Source organism: Tachypleus tridentatus, chromosome 8, assembly GCF_004210375.1.
Source record: "Tachypleus tridentatus isolate NWPU-2018 chromosome 8, ASM421037v1, whole genome shotgun sequence".
NCBI classification, from domain to species: domain Eukaryota; kingdom Metazoa; phylum Arthropoda; class Merostomata; order Xiphosura; family Limulidae; genus Tachypleus; species Tachypleus tridentatus.
Genome location: NC_134832.1, coordinates 147,520,542 through 147,541,456, shown reverse-complemented (window position 1 = coordinate 147,541,456; position 20,915 = coordinate 147,520,542). Strand labels below are relative to the sequence as shown.

At 31.4% G+C, this 20,915-nt stretch overlaps 1 protein-coding gene across 1 annotated transcript in view; it reads right to left on the bottom strand.

The window, feature by feature from the left end:
- The window catches only part of LOC143223713 (insulin-degrading enzyme-like), a 73,513-nt gene that overhangs the window by 10,876 nt on the left and 41,722 nt on the right, over positions 1-20,915 (bottom strand). Inside the window, exons 14-22 of the mRNA XM_076452033.1 lie at positions 12,034-12,136; positions 10,755-10,850; positions 9,556-9,582; positions 8,828-8,910; positions 8,031-8,175; positions 4,925-5,035; positions 2,933-3,053; positions 1,838-1,929; positions 1,034-1,145 (exon numbers count right to left, since the gene is read on the bottom strand). Of these exons, the coding sequence (XP_076308148.1) occupies positions 1,034-1,145; positions 1,838-1,929; positions 2,933-3,053; positions 4,925-5,035; positions 8,031-8,175; positions 8,828-8,910; positions 9,556-9,582; positions 10,755-10,850; positions 12,034-12,136 (890 nt within the window). The remainder of the gene's footprint in view (positions 1-1,033; positions 1,146-1,837; positions 1,930-2,932; positions 3,054-4,924; positions 5,036-8,030; positions 8,176-8,827; positions 8,911-9,555; positions 9,583-10,754; positions 10,851-12,033; positions 12,137-20,915) is intronic.

Here is a 20,915-nt window from a genome sequence, read left to right as displayed (position 1 = left end):
TTATTTAAGAACAGTGCACAAAGTGAGAGGATGGTTTATATTGGTTTTGCTCCAAAATACCATTTGTTTTTGCTATGGCACTGACAGTAACAAACTCTCAGTTAATCACAATACTAATAAAGCAAAATAAATTTAAGTTCTGATATATGATACTTGGGTTAAAAAATCAACAAATAATGAAGTGAAAGTACTGTAACACAGCATACATGTTTGTAGGATTTTTATCTCCAGGAAAAAGAAAATTCAAAACCAGCTTTAAGATTAGAAACTAGCAAAAGCACAAAATATTTGAAATGATATTTAAAAATCCTGTAATCAAATGATTATTTGAAACTTAAATTATAAACAATGGAAACTAATTTAGAGATATCTTGTCACCAGGCATAAAATCGAAACCTTATAACCTGAGTGCTTTTGAAAGGTGGACCTTTCTTTCTTCTTCAGAGGCAAACTGAAGAAAAAATGGTGCACCTTTTAAAAACACTCGGTATACAGTTTTTCTATTTCATTTCTATCAAGACTTCTTGAATCTATGTGCTTTAATAACATTGTAATTGTCATTAAACAATCACTACTGGTAATCTTGATTTCAGGTTTGAAACTTCTAAAAGGGTTGCATGTTCAGATTATTATGCTATTATAATTAATCAGAATGAATAAGAAACAACCAGTATTTATCAACAACCAGAAAAAAAGCATACCTTATGGATTTGCATTCAGTGATTAGTCAAACTACAATTAAAACAAATGATAACAATACAACCAAATCTGATGATAAAACAAAATCTCATATGTCATAAAAATCAAATATACTATTCAAACTATTCAAAACTTTTGAAACCCAATATCTATGGGGCTTCAGAATTTTTGCTGGCACCCTTACGATATATCATTATAACACAGAAAATATTTCAAAACTATTCAATGCTAAATCAAATAACTAGGTACAAGGAAATGAACAATAGCTAATATCATACAGTAATTATATAGCCAGTTAATGGTATTATGAAAATTATAGTCACTAAAGTTTTACCCTCTGTAAGCTTATACTGTCGATTCAAAACCAGCTGACTTGGCAGAAGAGGCTGCCAGTTGACAGTTTCTTTAATCCTTTCCTCAATTATATTAATCAACTCCAATGCATGCTATAAAAACAAAACAAATATTTAAATAATCTGTACATACAGTACAATTATAGAAAGAAGTTAAATCTGAAAAAGTGGCAGAGAAACATATAGTCAAGGTAGTTGTCAACTAACATGTTTGGTATTTTCAAGAATGCTAGAGTGATCCAAAGTGTTCATGTAACATCACTTTGCACAGTATAGAAAATTACTGTTTTATTGTGAATGCACTCTTTGGAAATTTCAAACATAGTTTTTATAAGTGTTGTAACTACAAATTAAGTTCCAAAAAACAATAAATATGTCTCTCTCTTCCTCTTGAGTCACAGATAAACAGATGAGTTGTAAAAATTAAATACTACAGATTTATACACTTATTTTACACAAACTTATCCTGACTTCATACTCATATCAAAAACCACCACGTTGTCTGACATTTAAAAGAATTTGGACGACACTAATCACAAATTATTTCTGGAATTACCAGAAATAATTACTTCAATGCTCATTATTCAAGAATCACAATAAAAAGTAAAATTAAAAATTAATCTTTTAGGGCTAAAATATTTCATTATTAACTCAAACAACAATAATGAAATATATATACATAAGTTATCAACATGTTTGAGTGATGTGTTGTATAGGATAGTTTTTAATACAAGACTTAAATAAAACGTTAAAATGGAGATCAGACATAGTAATATAATACTTACCTCCTTTGTCAAATTTCCATACATCAGTGCTTCAATGTGAACATGAGAAAGTATGTGATGAATTTGTTCTTCAACTTTTTGTGGTGTTAAATCTGTATTACAATAAAGTTAATTTGTATTATTATATCTTCATCATTTGGATTCAAGCTGTTTTATTATTTGACTATTTTTAAAACATCTGTTTGAACCTTCTAGATATTCACATCAGACAAAAATAAAAATTCAACAGTTTAACATTTAAAAGAACACCAAGTGCTACAAGAAAACATTAATAATTTTAACTGATTTTTGAAAGATTTCACACAAAACTTCTGAAACATAGAATTTTAAAAATTGAAGGAAAACAAATGGAAATTATACTTCTTCAGTTATGTTACCATGTCTCTCTTCACACAGATGTAGCTTAGTATTTAATGTACCTATTACCTGTTTCTGCAAAAAAAAAAAAAAAAAAAAACTTTTTAACCAAAGGAATATAACAAAAGTGCAACTCAAACCCCACTACTTAATCAAATGAGGGCAGCCCAGGTGTTGGTGCTGTTGACTAACTGTATTCTCAATAGTTAGCCAGTTAAAAACTATGAAAGGCCACGTGCAGATAGCCCTTGTGTAGCATTTTGCAAAGACCTGACACAAACAAATAGACAAACTCTTCCACACACAAAAAAAAATGATGTGTCAAAACAAAAGACCACAATAATACAAGTTTATGATTTCGATGTTTTACTGAAACTGACAAAAAACAAATGGTTGTTGTCAAGATCCTTCTTAACACTTCTTAAAGTGGCTACCATTTTTTTCTTACAAAGTGAGCAAGTTCCTCATCACCGTGTTTCAATTTTTCTCCATTTTATCTCAGTGCTTTATTATAATGAATAAGTATTATTAATTCATCAGATATAAATTAATTTAATGTACCAGTGAACAAAGGTACATAACATTACTTTCAATAAAAATATTCTGATCTTCATTTTCATATAGAAATAACTGAAGTTTTTCAAATTTCATCAGTACTTTAAAATGTAGTTTTATAAACACTAGTCCTCATTTCCACCTCTATTTACAAAAAAAAACAATAAAGAAATCTCAAAATACCATCAAAAGCTCCTAAAACTTCTTCTATAGTCCAGGACTTTTCACACAGTAGCTCTGAAATGTAATAGCTGGTTTGTTTATACAACGGCCTTGCTGAAAAGTTTTTCAAATCCTGAATATACTAAGAAAGTAAAAGCTATTAGATTACAATATATATTTTACAGAATATATATAAATACTGACATCAAGATAAATTTCTAACAGAAGTATACTTATCATCTTCAAAGCTAAATAAGACTTAGTAATAAAGAGACAATTGCCTTTTAAAGAATTCTATGTAGCATGAAAAAACTTTCTTTAATTTCCATTACTCTAACACCCCGCTTTGTCTATAAGAAAAAACAAACAAAAAAGCCTTAAATTTGTGACCTTATAGAATAAACTTAAAAAATAAGATTTAAAGTGTGTTCTGCAGCCATTTTTTAATGTGCAAATATATATATAACCATATCTTTTAAAAAAACTCTATATAGTGGAAGAAGACAGTATCAGAAAATTTTTAAGAATATTATTCAGTACTAAATTCATCAACTTACACCCTTATCCAAATTAATTGAAACAAGACGGAAAATTACGATTTTTTCAATTTTTTTTGCATTTTATTTCTGAGAATCCAAAAATTACTAATAAATTAATATGTGATAGTTAGTTAGTTAGTTATCACCATTAGATTCCATCAAGGAACATAGGGCCGCAATCGCTTGCGGATTCTCCAACAAGTATTTAAGTGAGTAGGTTGTTAGCCCACTGCACCGAGCCGTCCCTAATTTAGCAGTGTAAGACTAGAGGGAAAGCAGCTAGTCATCACCACCCACCGCCAACTCTTAGGCTACTCTTTTACCAACGAATAGTGGGATTGACCGTCACATTATAACGCCCCCACGGCTGGGAGGGCGAGCATGTTTGGCGCCACGCGGGCACGAACCCGCGACCCTCGAATTACGAGTCGCATGCCTTACGCGCTTGGCCATGCCAGGCTGAGAATACATGATATGACGGCCTTTATTTTTCAGAAGATCATTAATCCGCTTTGGCATCGAGTCCACGAGTTGACTGCAATCTTTACTAATTTTTGGATCACGGTATCACCCCTCAATTAGCTTATCTTTTGTAGTACAGTCTTTTCCCTGACGTCTTTCTTTACAAATCGCCCAAAGATTTTCAATAGGATTTAATATGGAGAGTTCCCAGGCCAGTCCATCACCTTTATTCGCATTGTAGTCATAAAATTCTTCACAAGTTTCGATGTGTGGCACGGAGCCAGATCTTGCTGAAAAATGCCATATCCATCTGGAAATCTCTTTCTCAATACTGGAACGACTCTACTCTGCAAAACTTCGATGTACTGTGGTCCTTGCATCATACCTTCTACTATATGTAAGCCTCTGATGCCATAGTAGCTGAAAAAGCCCCAAAACATCTTCTTCAAGGGATGTTTTACGAACTGATTGATATGAGATTCTCGAAGTTTCTCACCTGGAGATCTGCAAACATGCAGACTTCTTTGACCCTATACGAAGAAATGAGTCTCGTCACTGAATAACACCTTCCTTCATTGTTCTTGCATCCAGTTATTGTATTTTAGACCCCATTGATACCGTTTTTCTTCATTGAGTTGGTAAGAAGTTGTTTTTTGACTGGTTTCCTTGCCTTTCTAACGCAATTTCGAATGACGTAATATTCCTCAAAATTTCGTCATATATCCCAAAAATTGATCAACCGTACTGCAAAACACAGCTAATGACGCCGTCTGTGTGACAAAATGACTATTAAAGGAAATCAGCAGGTCAAGCAAGCCTACACCGGCCGCCATGCTGAAAATATTGTAAAATGACCAAATGTTTCAATTAATTTGCACAATGGTGTATATGGCTCTTTACTAACTAAAATTATTTTTTATTTCAGTTTTATAATGAAATAACTAAGAGTGTCATAAAAATATCTGAAATCAAAAGCAATGTCTTATTGTACCAAAATGACAATCTTTCATACCATTTCTTTCTGAATCTGGAAACGTTTTGGATCAACCTTAAAATGTGTCATCACTTCCAGGATTTTTTTCAACAAAATATGTTGCTTATCATTATACCCATAAATATACAGCTAGAAGAAGGAAAATAAAAGTTGAGAAACAACTGAGGCAATAAACCATGTAATAAAACATGTTTTACTTTTTGAAACAACTGAGTCAATAAACCATGTAATTCAACATTTTACACTTTTTGAAACAATTGAGTATATATGTATCTCAGAACAGCTGGTATAGATATTAACACTTTTACTAATAAAGAAGAAAACAACATTTCAACCTTCCTTTGTCATCTTCATCTTCAGATGACCCAAAATGGGTTTCTTGTCATTAAAAACCAAGTAAATAAAATGTGTAATAAAATATTTTACACTCTGAGAAACAGTTGAGTTAATAAAACGTACAACACAGTTTGTTACACATCTACAATGGCAAAAATCTTCCATATTCATCTATCTATCACAAACAAAAATAAAAATAACTTTACTTAAGATACAATTACCCTTTCTACTTCATCACATGTATGTTATTTTGGCCTTGTATTTTGATTGAATGAATTAATAACATGTTAAATCACAAATAACATTTTCATTTGGTAGAAAATAAACAAATTAACTAGAAAGTTAAATCAATGAATGAAAATAAAAGTTTAACCAAACTAATGCAATTCATCAGATAAAAATTAACAAGCAATAAAAAAACATAATAATAAAACCTTTTAAAGTTTAAAACATAACTTTAAGAAAAAACAAAAACAAGTCAAATATGTAGTAAAACACAAAATTAATGATACTAATTAAATACATTAAAAATATGTACATTACATTAAAAAATAGAAATGAAAATGATAAAAAATACGTATTTTTAGTTACATGCAAAAATATCTAGAAATATATGTTATTATATTAAATTACAGTAATTTGGCAGCTTAAGATGCAAAACACAAAATGAATATACTGAATGTGAAAGTTCACTAAAACTCACAGGCAAATCAGTAAATACATAAAATTTACACATTTAAATGTTGAAGGACATCTGGTGGTGAGTATAATCTAAAACAGCAATGGAGCACATTAACCTTCTGTTGACATCATCTTAATGACGTATTCTGGCTTTTTAACTTTCTCGAGCTTATCCAGTTTTCTGGAACATGAACATTTACAGCCATTTTGAGATTCTTTGGTCCTTTATTCTCATCTACTGACAAGTTTAATAATCTAAAGTAATGTCATATTTATGCCCAGATAAGTTGAGAAAAACTTTAAGTTTGCTGCAACTCTGGACATCTCAGGAAAGCTGGGAGTCAAGATGTTGTTCAACTCCAACATCTGGACCTTCTTCTCTGGTGGAAAAATTACTAAGAAAATGGAAACTAAATGAAAGCTGTTATTACACATCACAGATGCAACTGGTGGAGCACCAACAAGAACAAATGCAACTTTCAGTAGAGCCTTGAATAAGTCCTCCATCAAGTGCCACACAGTCCACATCCATCAGACTGGGAACTGGTAAAGCACCAACAAAAACAAATGCAACTTTCAGTAGAGCCTTGAATAAGTCCTCCATCAAGCACCACACAGTCCACATCCATCAGACTGGGAACTGGTAAAGCACCAACAAAAACAAATGCAACTTTCAGTAGAGCCTTGAATAAGTCCTCCATCAAGTGCCACACAGTCCACATCTAGACTGGGAACTGGAGGAGTACCCACAAGAAAACATGTAACTGTCAGCAGGAGTCTTCAGTAAATATGAAGTGCGTGTGAAGGATATAAATGTTTTTTTCTCTCTTCAATACACAAATATACCAAACTTTCTACATTTATCTCCAGTCACCTTAACCTTCACTGCATATGTAACACCTGACACAACTCTGAACACTTGTTACTCCTTCAGATGACACATGTTTATTATTTGAAAATCTCAAATACAAATGAGCTTATGAACACAAAATATTAAATTAACTTAGTGTTCTAGGCACCTCAGCAATAACATCAGCAGAATGCCATATACAGATATTTCAATGACCTAAATGCACTGTTCTTGTGAATCAAAACTGAGTGAGCTCCATAAAGTAGTGAATATACTTTGCTCTAAAAATATATATATGTAAAAACGGCTCATTTGGGTTGAGAAAATATTTTACGTAGATGAGCAAACAACGTTTCGACCTTCTTCGGTCATCATTGTTCGCTCCTCTATGTAAAATATTTTCTCAACCCAAACGAGCCGTTTTTACATATATATGTCTCTACAAGTGGGTTTTCTCGACATCACTGATTTGCTCTGAAAACATAAAGGTATATTTTGCAATTCACTTTCAGCTAATATATCTTTCCCAATTCTCAGCTACCCTCTCAGTTTGTAGAAACTATTAATGTTATGAGTTTGACTGTTAAAAGTTGATACAAGAGTAACTTAACACCAATATCGCAAGCTTAAATTTGGTGTCAATAAGGGCACAGGACACCTTCAACTCCACCTCTTTAAGAGTGGTTTCTAGGACATATTAAGTTGATAGAAACAACTGTAACAATACTAGTTTGAAAATAATTGACATTCTGCTAATAACACTTTAAGAAACTTATAGGTTATTTGTTGATATTAGCTGGTTTCTTTTTTCTCTGGTGGCTCTTCATATGTTTGAAACACCTGTCTTCTGAAAGATCTTAACACAGTTCATAAACAATTTGGAGCTCAATCTAAACTACCTAACTTATTTGATAACAAGAACTAAGACTAGACTACATAAGAACACTATACACACACATATATGGCAAAGTTTAACTGATAAATGTTTGCACTTCAGATCACATGGTAAATTTGCACAACTTTCAATCAAAGGGTATCACTGACATCATAATTTCAATTGTTTTATCCCATGATGGATAAAGTACTGCAAAATCCTTGCCATCTATCAGCTGCTGAGCGCAGTCTGTAGAAAATAAATAATGATAAAAACAAAAATTAAATGGTGTGAAAGGTAATATAAAAACAGTGAGAAACTACAGCACACACATATAAGTACTGTAATAAAAACAACAACAAAGGCATGAGTTGTGAACTTACATTTATGCCGTACTCAGTATCACATAGTTCATAAGTGAGACCTGCCATACAAGCTGCAAAGGCGTACTCACTCAAAGCATCTTCAAAGAGCTGCACAAACAAGTAGGTGGCATTTTCACGAAGGGGATCCAATGAAACTAGTGGACTGATCAGAAGAAACATTAACGAATTTATCAGTAATAAGTTGAAAATGATCACTTACTGTATTTTAAAAATAATAGATTCACACAATTGATAACTCTTATAATCTTCAAATAGTTGAAAACAACATAAATACCTTTACATTTATTTCTTAAAAGCTAATTCACATTTGTAACACAACATAAAATTAATAATTTTATGGTTTTGTTATGCACAAACTGGATACACTTGTTTAAATGAAAACAAAACAAGACACAATATGGAAGTTTTAACTAGAGTATAAAATAATGTATTCAACATAATAATTAACTACAAAATAAGATTTATGAAACAGAAATACAGTTGCAAAACAAACAATTCAGTGTTATTAACATATTCTTGCATGACAGTAACATATGATTTCAGATTTTATCTGTTAATGATACCAAACCTCTTAAAGGACAGTATCACATAATACCAGATCTTGCATGATAGTACAATTAAATACTGCAATGTTGCATTAGTAATCATATATTTGGTTAAAAAATTCATTTGTTCAATCATACAGGAAGTAGTTAAATTAGTAGAATAAGAAAATTGCATCCAAGGTTTATACAAGATGGAACTGTTTATTGATTAAACAAGCATTTTATTTATGGTAAAACATAGACTATTACCTTATAAACTTAAAAATAAGATAAGCTTTAGGAAGAAGGAATTCATTATCCTGCTTGAACCAAACCTGGAACATTGGAGTGTTCTGAAACAAAGAAAATGAAACTTTCACTTCTAAACTGAAAATCATCTATTAGTTACTTACCTTCACTCACATAAATAGTTTGACACTACTCAGCATTTAAAAAAATTGTTTTGTTCCTGGTACAACTTTGGATACACCTGTTGTAAAACACAAGGTAATACAAATGAATGTATCACTTATAGTATTGTGATAACAGAGAGAAGAAGGAATAATTTGTCTTGTCAGTTTGGTTTTAAATTAATTGAACCAGAATGTGTAGACTTTTGGTGAAAAGGAGAATTACATAAAGCTCCAGACACAACTGTGGTAAACAACAGTGTAATAAATTTTGTGCATCCGGTTGAAATTTTTTGAACATATATTATTTTAAAACAAGTGGACTGTGTACCATCTGTTTATTGTTGAAATTTATTGCTAACATATCACAGACATCTACTGTAAATAATCACAGTCAAAACAAAACTGACATATTGATTTATTTCATTTAGTGTTTCTCCTCTGTTTGTTATATAGAATTATTATCACTAATTCGTATATTGCCTTTTAGTTCATATTCTTATACTTAGTTTATTGTTTAATCACAAAGTGTATTAATGGCTCTCAATCATAAGAAGACATTTTTGGAAGAAAAACCAACAAACTTACCTTAATAATTTGAGGAAGGTTTCCAAACTGTAAAAGATATATAATCATCAACACTGTTAGATATTTTACTGATACTTATAAAGGTTTATAAGCAAAGCTGTAATAAAACTAAAGCTTACATCATCAAAATGTGTAAACTATCACATGCAGAGATGACTCTGATTGGTAATCTAAATATCAATACATCATCCAAACTTTATAATACTGTACAGTATTTCTTTTTAGAACAATATCTATGTAATGACTGAGTCACAAGTTCTGTAAATATTGTAGTAAAATGTTTGAATCTCTTGTTCTTCTTTCTTATGTTTATTTTTTATTACATAACTGAAAATTCAAACAATGGTGTCATCCAATCTCATTATTATTATTATTATTAAGACAACACAGTTTAAAACAGAGCATACATTTTTATAAGTACTACTAATAACTAGCAGTAATTTTAAAAACATCATAGTTGTATTGTATATCTGAAGTAATCATCAACACCTAAAGCTAGCTTTCTTACAGAAATTTGATGTTCCTTTAAAGAGTTTAAGCACAGGAGCAAAAGTAATGCAAACAAGATAGTATGGATGGAACTTGCATTACCCTACACAGTAATACAGGCAATAACTAATATATAGCTATATACATAAAACCAATAATTTATCCTATTATTGTTTACTAACATTATACTACACTGAGTGCCTGTATTATTAAGTATGGATAATACAAAAGTCCATCTACACCTGTAAATACCAAACATTACATAAATAAGCAGTTTTAATATACTTTAATTTTTTTCTACATATTCAACTAGATTATATAAACATTTAATTGAAAAGTAAGATTTATCCAATTAGATTAAATAAACATTTCCATATAAAGCAAGATTAAGATATTGTAATATAAACTACACTACACTGTGTTTTTCTATACATGATAATCAAAATTACCAACTTCATTTTCATCTAATTGCTTATAGCAACTCCTCTTCCACAATAAAAGAAAATTAAAATAGAGGTAACACAAAATACCAATTTTTATGATCAAGCTGTTCTTTCCTAATCATTGAATTAGCCTTACAATACAAAAGTTTAAAGGACCCATGCGTGACCTAAATATGAAAATATTACATTAATTACTATCTTCACCAACATACTTCTCCCACAGTATTAAAAATTTGTCTTAATATTAATAAATGCTTGCATTCTCACTTCAGTTTGTCTTGGAACAAGATCAAAGTTTGATGGTATGTACTGATTTTTTGGAGGCAACTGAAACATTTTGTTGTAGCCTGCATTCTCCCATTCCTGTAAAGTAAAAATAAAGGGGGATTGGTCCTCTTACATACCATAAAAACAGTTGATTGATAGGTATAGTTTTATCAAAAACTTACATTGTTCTTATATAAGAAAACAACAGTTATTCAAAATTGAAAAAAGATATACAATTTTAAACAAAATTAAAACACAAAAACCTTTTGAAAACAAAAAAACAAACTTAAGAATGTGTAATTTCAACCAGAATTAAAGCTTTATACCAAAACTGTGCCACTAGCAGCAACAGATTCTGGAGTGCATTAAGTTTCTTGTTAGATCTTAACATGTCAGGTAAAACCAGAGGGTTTTTTTTCTGATATAATTAAAATAATTAATGAACAATGAGCATTTTTCTGAAAAACAAAAACAGTTTCAGCAATGCTAAACAACTGAACACTAAAAAACCAGAACAATGATGATGCAGATTCTTTAAAACCAATAAATTTTGTGTAATATTAATAAGGTTGCTAACTGTCTAGCTGTACTACACTGCTTAATTCACTAGCATGTAATCACTGTATTCAAACTGTCATACATTGTGGAAAGATGCCCAATACGTTATATGTAACCAATCAATGTTATTGACAGACAATCATTATGAATTGTAAAACCATCAAGGTGTTGACTTACTTTTCTCTCCACACAGAACAACCTTTCAAGTCAACAATCCTTCACCAACACCTTTGCAAGCACCTCAGTAAAACGTTAAGACTAAAGGAGCCTTAACGAATTCAGAATTAATTTTAAAGTAATCTCTTTAAAAATATAAAATATCAGCTCATTCTTCTGGCCATGGGTGATTCAGACAAAATAATACTTCTGTTATATTCTTTATATTCATGCAATTCTACTTTGCTAATAACATTTTCAAGTACTCAGTTTTTATGAAAATAACAACATAAGTTAATTAAATGTATATTTAACATGTCTTTTTAACTGAATTCAGTAACCATTTTAAAAATAAAATAGGTGATAGAATTTTTTTTTTTCATTATTTTTCTTTATCAACTTGTAATGGTTACCTTTAGAATTTAATGAAAATGTACCAATGAATTCTTAAAGCAAAAGTTTGAAGGAAAGAATGATGCATTATGTTCTAGTGGTATTTCTAGTAATACAGACAATTTAAACCAGGCTATGGATAAATATATTAGTGCTAAAAACAATACATTACCTTTATCTGTTCTGGTGTAATTCTCTCCAGCTTGTATTCAGTCCCATACCATTTTTCTTTAGCATCCACCACATCTTGAAATTTCTTGCCAATAACTGAAACCCTGGTTATATTCAAACAAACATGGATTTAATCTTAACTTTGTCAGGAAACTTTCAACAACACTTTTTTTAAGTCAGAAATAGTATACACTTTCTTTAGTATGTATAAATGTATTTTTTATCACTGTCCTTATTTTTTACATTTAATAGCTATGCATACATCCAGATATAATGTATTAAAGATATAACTAGCAAGTATGCTAAGTTCTTTTTTAATTTTTTATGTTTAGTTATGATATTGAAATAACTAAAATATAGAACAATTAATTATAAAATAAATATATTACCTCACCATTATTTAGTAATCATAAACCCTAATTCATTTCAATAAAATTACCTAAAAATTAAGAATCAGTATTAGTTTCATAACTAAAACTTTCCACACAAAAATGTCTCATGCACAGCTTTGACCAAAACATTAAACTATGTACAAATGGGGATAATATTCCCTTATCTAAATCCCCTTATAACAACAAATATTTTAAATCATAAATTAAGCAATGTTCTTTGATAAAATTTTGAGACTGTATCAACAGCTGACACATACTATGTACACAAAATTAATATTGTGTTACTTTAAATATATCACTGTTAGGATTCAGAGTACAATTAAATAAAGTGATAAAATCTGTGAGAAAACTTGCATTGACTATAAATGTGTTTTTTTTCACATCCTCTTAATTTGTCTGCAACATACAGAATCAAAGGTGTATAAAAATAGCACTTCAGATTTATTCTTGGGCTCTCATGAGTCACACCCAATAGGTTTCTCACACAATACCAGAACTCATCAACTAGGTTGGTTGATGTCACAAGAGTTTCTTCAAAACACTGTTTATACATGCTGTATAATAGTTTAAAAATTACAGTTTGAATGCCAAAAGCTGGTCAAGCACCAGAAACCAATAAGCAAAAAAATTGTAACAAAAATCGTGTGTGTATAGATTTTTTTTAACATTCTTATTAATTACCATGTGAATATTAATCAAGTAAACATGCTGATAAATTATCACGTGAATATTAAACAAGTAAACTGCTGATAAATTATCACATGATTATTAATCAAGTAAATACACTGATAAATTATCACATGAATATTAATCAAGTAAAGATACTGATAAATTATCACGTGAATATTAATCAAGTAAAGACACTGATAAATTATCATGTGAATATTAATCAAGTAAAGATACTGATAAATTATCACGTGAATATTAAACAAGTAAACTGCTGATAAATTATCACATGAATATTAATCAAGTAAAGATACTGATAAATTATCACGTGAATATTAATCAAGTAAACTGCTGATAAGTTATCACATGAATATTAATCAAGTAAAGACACTGGTAAATTATCACGTGAATATTAAACAAGTAAACTGCTGATAAATTATCATGTGAATATTAATCAAGTAAACTGCTGATAAATTATCATGTGAATATTAATCTAGTAAAGACACTGATAAATTATCACATGATTATTAATCAAGTAAATACACTGATAAATTATCACATGAATATTAATCAAGTAAAGATACTGATAAATTATCACGTGAATATTAATCAAGTAAAGACACTGATAAATTATCATGTGAATATTAATCAAGTAAATACACTGATAAATTATCACATGAATATTAATCAAGTAAAGATACTGATAAATTAACACGTGAATATTAATCAAGTAAAGACACTGATAAATTATCATGTGAATATTAATCAAGTAAAGATACTGATAAATTATCACGTGAATATTAAACAAGTAAACTGCTGATAAATTATCACATGAATATTAATCAAGTAAAGATACTGATAAATTATCATGTGAATATTAATCAAGTAAAGACACTGATAAATTATCACGTGAATATTAATCAAGTAAACTGCTGATAAATTATCACGTGATTATTAATCAAGCAAAGACACTGATATATTATCAAGTGAATATTAATCAAGTAAACTGCTGATAAATTAAAACTAATAAAGTGCAAAACAAGATTTTTTAAAAAACTCAAATGTGTGATACGTAGTCCTTTCTCTTTCATGTTTGGTAGGTAAATGGACAAAGGTCAGTTTTGAATAAATAATAATGTTACTTCTACTTCTAAAGTTATCTTTGAAATGACAAGAAATAACATTAACAGTGTGGAAACCTAATTGATTAAGCAATGCATTCTAATTTTAATATTATAATAAATAGGAATGTAATAAAAGTAGAGTTAATTAGTTGTACTTATTTAAAGCCTGTTTTTTAATTAACCCTTTCACTGGGGCTGGAAACTACTATCCCAGCTGTAGTGAATTAGTTAAGTGGATAGCTTGATTTGATGTTAAGTACTTCAGTAAAGGAAAGATTTTTAAGCATTTCACAGAAAAGCTTCACAAATTTATTCTGTAAAAATAATAAATGCCAAAATTCATAATCCAAAGATAACCTGATCCTGTCTTACTAATCCATTATCTTTTTCAAGTATGTTACTTATGCAGATGATGGAAAATGTGTGAACTTGGTATACTTAGATATTCAAAAGACATTTGATAAAGTTCATAAACTGTGCATCCTCTCCATCTTGATAATTTCTAAGCTTTTCAAGAACACAGTCCTTCAACAACAGTTCAGATAATACCCAGTGATTATAGCCTCACCTGTGGTGGATAAGAATGACCAGTTAATGAATGAACTCTGAATTTGGTCATTGTGAAACAGGATCTTGAAGAAGTAGCAGTTTAGAGAAATAATGTAGTAAACCTGACACTTCATGTAAGTACAGACACCATGTATATGTATGTATGTTTTTCCTCTGTTATAACAATGACTGTTCATTTCATAATGTAGTAAACCTGACACTTCATGTAAGTACAGACACCATGTATATGTATGTGTGTTTTTCCTCTGTTATAACAATGACTGTTCATTTCATAATGTAGTAAACCTGACACTTCATGTAAGTACAGACACCATGTATATGTATGTGTGTTTTTCCTCTGTTATAACAATGACTGTTCATTTCATATTCCATTTGGTATTCAAGCTCATCATTCCATTCAAAATCATGATTCTGTTACTGAGAGATTTAGCATTACTCTTTAATTGGTATCTAGACCAAATCTTCCGTTATTAACTAAAACTGTCCAACCTCTCAAGGTTAATTCAGTTTTACCTCAATTTTCTGCACAATAGAAACAATTAACCAGAAATCTGGCTTGTAGAATGGTTTGATGGGGAAAAGCCAATGGTTGTTATTAAAGGAGTCTCATCAAACTGAACCCTTGCTACTAGTGAAGAGCCTCAAGGGTCAGTGCTTGAGCCTTTTTTGGTTTTTATTTCATTCATATTAATAAAATTCAAGATGGCGTAATTAGTAAATTTTAATGACAACACTAAACTCTGGTATTTCTAGTTGTATTGAGGATGCTGAGGTGTTACAGAATGACTAGGATCAAATGATAAACTGAAAAACAATTTGGTAAATGATCTCTGATTAAAATAAACACAAATTAATACATTTAGGTTACATGTTTAATATGTACAGGAACCCACTTAGTAGCATGACTAAAGAGTATGATCTTGATACAGTGATGGAAGCATCACTTGAGTCATCAAAGCAGTGTTCTGTTGCTAACAGTAAAATTTACAATATTTTTGCATGTATTAAAAATCATTGATTCCAAGTTCAAAAAGGTAGCCATTTCCTCACTTAGAATACTGTGTACAGTTCTGGACTCCTTAACTAATAAAGAACATTTCATATTGGTTGGAGGAGGCTATTAGTTTAATTCTAGGTATTGAAGGCATAATTTAAAGTAAAAGGTTAAAATTTCTTTACTGATTTTTTACTTAAGAAAAGAAATGTTAAGAGGTGATCTCCAATTACACTAAAGTTTCCAAGTTCATTTGGATGATCACTAAGATAAAGGCCCTTCTTGTGCTATATGCTGAAGATAATAAGACAAGATAGCACACATTTAAAATGTAGGAAATGCAAGTAGGGTTTCACTTAAAACAGTTTATTCTTGTTACAAGATTTTGATTTATGAAATGAGTTTCTGTCAGCAATACTGAAGGTGAGCATCTGACAGTAGTATGTTCATGAGAAGAATCCTGAAAAATGAACAGTGGATTTTATTCTTTTTTATGGCAGGTGTAAAAGGACAGACTTGATGGACCAAACTGTCCCTTGTTATCTGTATATTATGTTTCTTTAGAACTTAAAAGGAAACTTGTTATTATATTATATAATGTGGGTATCCAACTGAAGAAGCAATTCTAAAAATTATAAGTAAGAACATACGAAAATTATATTTAATTAGTTGTACCTTAATCAGGTTGATTTTCTAGTTTCACATACTAAGTGTCTATCTGACAACCAAAAAAGAAAAACTGAAATGAAAAGAAAATCAATACATTAAAATAATGCATCACCTAATGTTTATTTGTTTGTTTATACACACAAATCTATGCAAAGGACTATCTATGCTCTGCCCACCACTGGTACTGAAACCAGGTTTCTCGGAGCATAAGTCAGCAAACATCCCACTGTTCCACTGGGGACTCATCACTTAATGATACCACAACAATAATGTTGTGTTTACCTGAGCTCCTTTAAAACCATTTAATGATTTTTTTTTTCTATCAGTTATGGGTTTGATAGTTTTACTTGATATTACAACCTCTTCAAGACTGTTGTGTAGTAGAGTTTATTTGTTTTCAATTTTGCACAAAGCTACTCAAGGACTACCCTCACTAGCTGTTCCTAATTTAGCAGGGTAAGACTAAAGGGAAGGTCACTAGTCATCACCACCCACTGCCAACTCTTGGGCTACTCTTTTATCAATGAATAGTGGTAATGACTGTCAAATTATAACCCCCCAAAACAAAAAGGGTGAGCATGTTTGGTGTGAAGGGGATTCGAACCTGTGACCCTCAGATTATGAGTCGAGTGCCTTAACCACTTGGCCATGCCTGGCTGTGTAAAAAAAAAACACAATAATATCACAACTACCATCGGTTGGTTGGTTGAGTTAGTGTTTTATAGCACAAAACACCTAGGCTATTTGCACCAAACATCTTGTAAAAAGTTAAAAGTAAATTTAGTAAAATTCATAAAAGGAAATTAAGGTAAAACAAAACAAAGTTTAAAAAATATAAATAGCATAAAACTAATTTTTACATCTAGTCTACAACATTAAGAGAAAAACTACAGTAATTCAAGTTGTAAAGGACTTTCTGTAGCATGACTGTAATAATCATAACTCAACAGAAAGATTAACAGGTAAGTACAAAAACCGCCATCAGTCACCTGAAGTTGGCCTTTCCATTTCTGGTTCAGAGATATATAATATTACGACCAGTTTATAATTTCAAATTGAACAAGATGAACTGTGATTTTTAAAAGGAAGCCACATAAAAAGATGTAATGTATAAATTAAAAATCTTAAATGGTATTAAAAAGATTATGGCCTTTAAAAAACTAAAAACGTTAACAAGGTGAACAGTGTCACCATCACCAATAACACTGTCTAACATTATGGACAAACCTTGGGACAGAACACACTGGTGCATCTGTTCCAGATAAAAGAAAACGATGAGTTAAAAAACAGTGACCAATTCGTAGTCTAGTTAGAACAACTTCCTCTTTCCAATCCTTACGGAAGCAAGACGGCCAAAGTCCAATATTGGGTTTTAGTTGGAAAAGCTTGTTTTTGCATTGCTCGCTCCAAGTCGACTGCCAGAGCCAACCCTTGAATACAAGACCATAGTCTATGTATGGAACAGGCACAGTTGTGATGGTGCCAGAGCAGATAGATTTAGCTGTGGTATCGGCAAGCTCATTCAAGCGAATACTAACGTGGCCTGGTATCCAGAAAAACTGGATAGAAGTAGATGTTAAAGAGAAATAGGCCAGTCGGTTTTGAATATTGGTGAGAACAGGGTGTGAACCAACACGAAGTGATTCCAGGGCCAGTAGAGAACTAAGCGAGTAGATATAAATACTGCAGTTTGAGTACTGCTTAGCTTCTCTGTGATCCAGGACAAGAGAAATGGTGTACAGTTCAGCAGTGAACACAGAAGCTGTAGAAGGGATTCTGTGAGCAACCACTGAACCACAACAAACCATGGCAGAGCCCAAACAGTCACATGATTTCAAACCATCTGTATAAATAGGAATGGAAGAATGGTTTGAAAGATGTTCAGCAAATAGCAGACAGTATTTCCAATCAGGAGTGTCTACTTTTCTCAGATGACTTAAAGACAGGTTTCTTCTGAATAAAAGAGGGAGATATTTGCCCTAAGAGTTTGTCTGAAAGTGAATACAATATAAGAAAATGAGACATAACAGGCAGTACAGATGGTGAAGTTTGCTGCTCAGTCATCTTCAAGATGTGGTCGTTTACCTATAGACTGTTTTTTCACTGTTTTATTAAGATGTTTAGTTGGTGTATCCACAAAAAATAATGGGAAATTTTAATGCCCACTGACCCCACCCACCATGGAGCCCTATAAGGAGACGCACTACAATGTCAAACAAGAACATTGCAGCAACACCAGGGTTTTGTGAGCAGTATACCCAAAAAACAAAATTAGATACAAAGTCCACAACACCTGTTGAGAACATCCAACACTGGTACTTGGTTGACCCTAGCCTAAGTGGATCAGCTGATTGATTCTATGGGGGGGGGCCACCTCAAGGCTGCCCATCTACAGGAATTCAAAGCCAAAGTTGTGTGTAGGGTTGAATCCCTCAACCACCAGAACCCTTTCCTCCCCTTCACTGGTCACCACGCATGGCAAACACGTGGATGGATGTTTAGATCCCAGAGGAGGTAAACTGAAAGAACAGAATTTTCCCTGGGAGGTCCCCTCACCACGTACAGGAATCCACACCAAGGGGCTACCATCAGTTTTACCTTTTGTTAGGCTTTATATTCTTACTTAAGTGTACAGTATGAAATGTTATCATTAGTTAATGTATGTTAGTTTAATATAATAAATTTGTTGTATTTACCATTTTGTTGTTCCCATTTTTAAATTTTATCTTTATGTCAATTTCCATGAATCAAACAACCTTTTGTGTTGTTGACTCTTAAAGCTAAAAGGAAGTTTTCAAAATTGTGGTTAATGCATAGTTCCAATGATGAATTGTCCAAAGAAGTTGCCTAATTTCATTTCTATCTTGTTACCTATTATCTTTACATAAGTACACATTGGTATTACATGAAATTTCCCATGGTAAAGATGTTTGTACAGTATAATGAACAATAGCACAATTTTTACAACTAACAAAACTGGTAATGTCTGGAAGAAACATAACTCAGTTACTTACAAATGGAATGATTAATAACAGTATGAGTTTCACACACATGCTCTGGGAGTGCATATGTACTGCTATGATAGTAGGTAGCTCTCTCAGTCTTGGCAGATTTTATGAGAAGTCAAATATTTTAAATTTCCAACAACCATAGTAAGTTAATTAAATAATTTAACCTTTCTAAGCCTATTTGCATTAACAATAATCATTGTTATATTTATTATAACTAATTTCTTTTGCTACACTAATTATTTCACATTATTATCATACTTGGATTCAAGACTAATGAAAATGGATGATGTAGGCATTATCACTTTTACTGATAAGAAGAGAACAATGTTTCGACCTTCCTTGGTCATCTTTGATAAATGGATAGAGAAAAGTGAGCTACTTTAGCTTAAAGATAATGCTCTATGACAGTTTGTTAAACAACAAAAAATATCTGGAGAAAGAAGAGCATTAATAGAGAAGATAGAATAAAAATATAAAGAGAAAGAAGAAAATGGAAAGGAGAAACTGGAAAGAAAAAGAATATGAACATGAACTGATATTACAAAGTTCATCCAACACAAAGATGAAGATGGAGTCCAGGCTAGCATACCAAAGCTGCCCAAATTTGATGAACAGAGGTATCAAATAGTCACCCAAAATGAAAACTGAAACAAAAGCAAATAGCCGATCTGTCTCAGCCCACTTCTCACAGGAAAAGACCTAAAAGTGTATGCTGATATGAGGTCAAAAAATCCCATGGACTATGACAAATTAAAAGTGGCTTTGCTGAAATGCTCTGAACTTACAAAAGAAAGTGGTTTTCATTGGAAGTTCGGAGAAGTCAGATCAGAAACTGGAAAAACTGCATTTCAGTTTGTAGCACATATATGGTGATATTTCACAAGATGTACTAATACGGCCAAGTATAACAATAGTTTTGAATGACTGGTGGATATATTAATAAGCAAACAGTTCATGATCACATGCTTAACTGACATGTCACTGATTCTAAAGAAGAGAACACCATAAGATAGGACAATATTATCAAACTAGTAGAAGATTATATGGAAGCCCATGAAAGGAGTAGAACTGGCAATTCCATAAAAATAAAGAGTTATATTGTAAACAAGAGTGGCTGACCAGAAACAGGATACCACGAAAGGTGACAAGAACTCAGCAAACACAACAAGAGAGATGCTATGATTGTTATAAAATGGAAAACATTGTGAGAGAGGGCATGTCTGTCACCAACAAGAAACAGCAGAAGTTTCTTCATTAAATAACTGGAGGTATTTACAAATATAGTGGTGGTAAGAAACAAAAACAGAGTGACTGGCACGATGGATGCTGCTACCAGAAGAAACCGTACAGAGACAAAGTGTCAGCATCATCACAAAAAGATAGTGCTATCTCCATGATTAAACAGTGCATCACTGATGGTCAGTTACTGAATGGGTCAACAGTGTCAGTGGTGATTG